The sequence below is a fragment of the Malus domestica genome, chromosome 11 (assembly GCF_042453785.1).
Source record: "Malus domestica chromosome 11, GDT2T_hap1".
Taxonomy (NCBI): Eukaryota; Viridiplantae; Streptophyta; class Magnoliopsida; order Rosales; family Rosaceae; genus Malus; species Malus domestica.
Window position 1 is genome coordinate 33546206 of NC_091671.1, and position 5472 is coordinate 33551677.

Genomic DNA, 5472 nt, shown 5'->3' on the forward strand with positions numbered 1-5472 from the left:
CAGCATTCAAAAAAAAAAAAAAAAAAGAAAAAGAGGCCCACTCCTCCTCAGCCCAACCACCACCCTGGCACGGGCCCAAGCCTAGTGGCCCATTCCAAACAGAGAGGGGACTGGCGCCCCCGCGCCTCCCTCTCTTTTCCCGCACGAGCCCAAGCCTAGTGGCCCAGACCACAACACCCGTTAACTCAACCCCAGCCTAGCCGCACCTGGCCCAACCAGCCATTACCGGGCCAAGCAGCCCCATGGCAACAACCATGTTGTGGCATCCCAGCCAATTTTTCACACATTCTCAACCCCCGTGGAGCCAAATTTCAAGCCCCTAGGCTCCCAAATATTACAAAGACAAGGAAAAAATAATCAAGAAAATTATAGAGGCGACACGTGGACTTTTGGTGTAAAAAGACAAAATTACCCTTGAGGCACATTGGGATTCCCATGGGCATGCAACGGACAATAATGACTCAATCAAGGTCAAAGGTGATCAAAATGGTATTCTTTTAAACCCTTTCATCATTTCTCATCAAATTTTCACCCACAAGGTAACTCCCAATTATCCTTTTCAAATTGGGATTAATTACCAAAATTAATTGACTAATTTCCTAATTGATTGCAATATATTATTTGACATAATATCTTGCAATTAGAGTAAAAAAAACCACCATAAGTGGCCAGTCCCCATTTCTCCAAATAGGCCCAGCCACACCCCTTATATATAGCCCCTCATTTCTTGAAAAAAAACCTAAGTCCAATTCTCTTCTAAAATCTCTAAATTTCTCTAAACACTTCTCCCACAAATTCTAATTATGGTATCGGAGATTCTTCGGCCAAAACCCTCCCCCATTCATCATGGGCGCGTGAGGCTTTTGACCTTGATCTTAGGTGTTAATTGTTTTGCAAGTGCATTTTCATCCAAGAAAAAGAAGGCGAAAATTTGCACCCACAGTACCAATTATATTGACCGTTTTAAGACGGTCACCAAGAGATTAATTGTTGACATCTGGTTTTGTGTTGCTAATTAGGTGATGACAGGGTTTTGTAGTTAGTATTTTGGGCTTCAATCTGCTTTACGCGAAAAGCTAAGTACAAATACTACAAAGAAACAGTACAAGTAACAAGCTCAAAGGACAACAGATTATATATGTAACTTATCTATTAAACAATGACAGATATTGTTTTACCCATCAATAATTCACAATGAAGAAGAGTTGAACGCGCAACTCTCTCCATAAAAAAGTACTCTTCTTCCTTAGTTCATTTTGCGGCAATTTGTTCTTATTTCTCCTTTGGAACCTTCCTTGACATCAAGGGTGCTCATTTTCACCATTGCCTGTTGAAAATCTAAGAAGAACATGGCTTGGTTGAAGGCATAACCATTTACAATGTTTCTAGTTTTTGCACTGGCAAATAGGGTTTGATCAGAACTCAGGACTCCAGCCTTCCTTTGCAGTCCGTTGAAGTAGACATTATCAAAATTGTTTCTCGTTGCATCGAAGGGTTGCTCGGCATTATCGCCTGCGCTGCATGTTTTGGTCAGTTGCTTTGCAAAACCTGAATCTAAATCTGGGTCCACATTATCACTCAATCGGTTTTTGAACGACGAGCACCTGGCTACACCTAGTGTGTGAGCACCTACAAAGTACCGAAAATTTCAACGTAAGTATACAAGCATTAAACTTAAATATTCTCTAAAATGACAATCTGACCGTCAATTTGAACTATTAATTGGGTAGAAATTGAAAGACACTATTGGTGAAATAACATTTTAACTAATCCAAAAAAGAAAAAGAAAAACGGACCAATTGACAATTTAACAATATAACATATCAAGAAAATAACACCGAAACTTGTAGATTGTAAATTGGATCATATATGTGTACCAGATAAAGCAACCATTTCTTGAGCACTAAATCCATGTTGCCCAAACATTGTAATGAGCTCAGAGGCATTCAAAGTGGGTGGAGGCAGATTCCTTGTGTCTTCTATTTTAGACCTCCTTCCATCCTTTCTTCCTTTGGGTATGTCATAAACCGGGCCCCCAGCCTGTTGTTAGTTAAGTCCCATTAAACAAAACTTAAATTTAATCATTTTTTTTAAATATTAGGATTTTTATCACAAATGGTGTTTTATGTAAATACATTTTGGTCTTGTATGTTTTGAATCAACCAATCAATTGTGGTCTTTTAGCGTTCTTTTTACAAATGGTCTTTGTGTGTTTGAAAACGTGGACGATGATATTGATTGATTCAAACATAAAAGACCAAAATTATGTATTTGCAACACATAAAGACCATTTGTAATAACAACCTAAAATAATAATAACTAGCATTTGCCTACACATTTTGTGTGTACGAACACATTTTTTTAGAACATGAGAAAGAGAGAGGGAGAGAGAAAGAGAGAACGTGGGGGGTGGAAGGATTTTTTTTTTAAAATATTAAAGATATTTTAACATCACCTGTAGGTGAGGTTTCAACAAAAAAAAAGTAAAATTTGGATCTGTGAAATTATATTATTGCCCATCATTTTTTTTTTGTGTGTGATAAAAGACTAAATTGTCTTTTCATCCTCTTTTGGTTGATAAAGAGAATTTCATTAATTAATGATGATGATGACGATGATGATGATAATAATAATAATAATAAATTGAGGAATATGCATGAATAACATAGTGCAATTGAGAATGAGAGGTGACTTTCTTCTATACACTTAATATATATATACTTTTATACTCCTTGTTAGTCTTTAGATCTATTTGAATCCAATGATCCTAAATAAAACTAATATGACTCATCTAAACTACTAAATGATGTGGAGTTGATGACATGGAAATAAAAAGGCTTTAATCAATTAAAAAAATTTAAGAAAAAATTATTAGGTTATGGAAACTTAAACACTTCGAAGCCTCCATCTTCATCTAACTCCCTATGCCATTGTTAATTAAGATGACAAGAACTTAATCATGGATATATCAATCTCGCTCCATACAACCTAACTGACTTTTTCACTTTCCTCTTCCTATTCTCTCCCCTCTCTCAAATCCTACATTATCAATACTATATTTTCATGGGTTGTCTGTAAATGATGGGAAGGTATAAAAAGTGGGCTGAAGAAGATAGATTCAGAACTCTCGCCCTGTTAAATTAATTTTTTCTTTTTCTGTTTGGTTCAATCACTGAAGATCCCCCAGTTTCTTAGCCCAGAATTTGAGTCTGGATATAGCCAGGGAAAAAATATTGAATCTTCCTGGAAAGGGATGAGGTTTTAACCCTAAAACTGATTTACATCAAATTTCTTAAGTATGTCCTTGATTGACAAGAAAGCTTTTTAGTGGCTGGTTAATCCATAATATAAACAAAAGAACTAATCAGACTCAGCAACAATTTTTATTTGATGCACAACACAATGGCATGAAGGAAGATGGTGTTCGCCAAGGAAGATGAATGGTTTAGGTGCAACAGGACTCTTTTCAAAGTAGTTTAAATTTGTAGTAGAGATTTATGTTAATTTATTCAAAGTCATCGCCACATCACCTACTTACCGCAAAAACTGCATATGTAGAAGCCATTGCAACTATGTCGGCGCAAGAGACCACGCCAGGGCATTTTTTTTCAAGTTCCGCTTTTGCAGCATCTATAACTTCATAGCCACGCAAGCTCAAATTTGCTGGAGAGTCCTTCTCTGCTGTGTTATCTTTTGTTGAATCCAGGAGAATTGACGCATCACATCCCTAATTATCCAATAGTTACAAAACCAAAATTCTAATATTAATTAATAACGAATGTATGTAGTGATCGAATCCCTAACAAAGTTTCTTTAACGTGAATACTTGACCATACACAAGGAAAAAAAAAATATTTTTCTATTTAGGTGGGTGTGTAACGTGTGATGATATGCTGATTGAAAAGTGCATGATATGTGAATAACAAGGGAACGAGTGAAGATGTAACACATAGCACTTCTTACAAACAACAAAAAAGAAAAGGTCAGGGTTTTTTTATAATCATTTCGTTTCTAATTTCATATGCACTTCATCTTGTCTACTTCTTTCATATATTTCCAAGTACAAAAAGCTACGTAAAAATTACAAACTAAAGCCGAAATCATGGTAAACAGCTTTAAGATACCAAATGGAAGGACTTATTTGAAAATATCTTTGGTACGTAATAGCAACTGAAAACACAAACACGAAAGCACTGTGAATATGTATGTATGCATTATTTAATACCATGCAGATATATTTGCTTAGTGATCTCGCCACACCAAGCCTATCGTTGTGCCTACCTAAAAATTTTAAATAATGAGAAAGGAGGTATTGCTGTTGTGTGTTTACACACACAGAGAGAGAGAGAGAGAGCACCTCTATGAAGCAGTCATGGAAGTGCATTCTGATTAGACCTGCAGCTAAGGTTGGATCAGCTTGCAAGGCCCTGGTGACTGTATTTCTCACAATAAGTTCAGCCATCGGGCAGCTCATAATGTAATAGCCCATACTCAAACCCTTTGCTCGAAATACGAAGCCACTCATCATTTGCAATAGTAGAAACACTACAAACAGCTTAGCAATAACCATCTTCGATAAATCTAAAGGGAAGATCTTGAATTCAAATACTGGTGAGAGGAAATAACTAACAAGGTATATAATAGAAGGCTCAAGAAAGGAGGAGTAATTGTTAGAATGAAGAGTGAAGGCAATGTGGATTTATATAGGTGTAATTTAATGCTTAAACAAAAGTTGCCGCCCCAAACTAAACGGAAAAAACAAAAAGTTGAAGGGACAGTGCTTTATGATCAATACTAATTAAATTACTCTTCTAATTTATAAGGAGGGGATCTAAAGTTGGGAATAAAAGAAGATATACACTACTATGATCAATTGGTCTAATTCACAATTGTAAAGATACCAACCCAATATTAGAGGAAAAAGACAAGTTGAAGACGACAGTGGTTTATGATCAATTTTAAACTACTCTTTTAATTTATAAGTGGATCCAAAGTTGGGTGTAAAAGAAGAGACACACTGCTCTAACCAATTGGTCTAATTTGCCTCTGCAAAGTAGACACCCCAATTTTAGAAGAAAAAAAGATAAGTTGAAGATGAAAATGGTTTATGATCAATTATGCACCTAATCAATCTAATGGTCAAATCCAATACAAGAATTTTAATATAATTAATGCATGCTAATTGCAAATAGTTCCACTCGTAAATAATGCACCATGGGGCACTAAACCAATATTATAGCCAAATCATGCATGCAAGTAGTTGCCACGCTGAAATCGAAAGACGATAAAGATCACACAACAAATTGAAATGCGGTTAATTAATAATCATATCTAAAAACATATGAGGTTAATTCTAAGAGTTGTTTTGTGAATGGATTAGTATAACTATGGGGTGGGCATGGAAGTCAAATGTCAAAACGAAAGTGCGGAGGTGAAGTGTATGCACTATATATATATATGTAGGCCACGACC

At 35.9% G+C, this 5472-nt stretch overlaps 1 protein-coding gene across 1 annotated transcript; it reads right to left on the reverse strand.

Moving 5' to 3' along the window:
- Positions 1 to 1109: 1109 nt before the first annotated feature.
- On the reverse strand, positions 1110 to 5472 carry LOC103413284 (peroxidase 47-like). The gene is made up of 4 exons (XM_070807776.1): positions 4358 to 5472; positions 3539 to 3727; positions 1878 to 2040; positions 1110 to 1629 (listed from the first exon to the last, which is right to left on the reverse strand). The coding sequence occupies exons 1-4, from the start codon at positions 4568 to 4570 to the stop codon at positions 1247 to 1249; spliced, it is 948 nt and encodes a 315-aa protein (XP_070663877.1). The 5' UTR covers positions 4571 to 5472; the 3' UTR covers positions 1110 to 1246.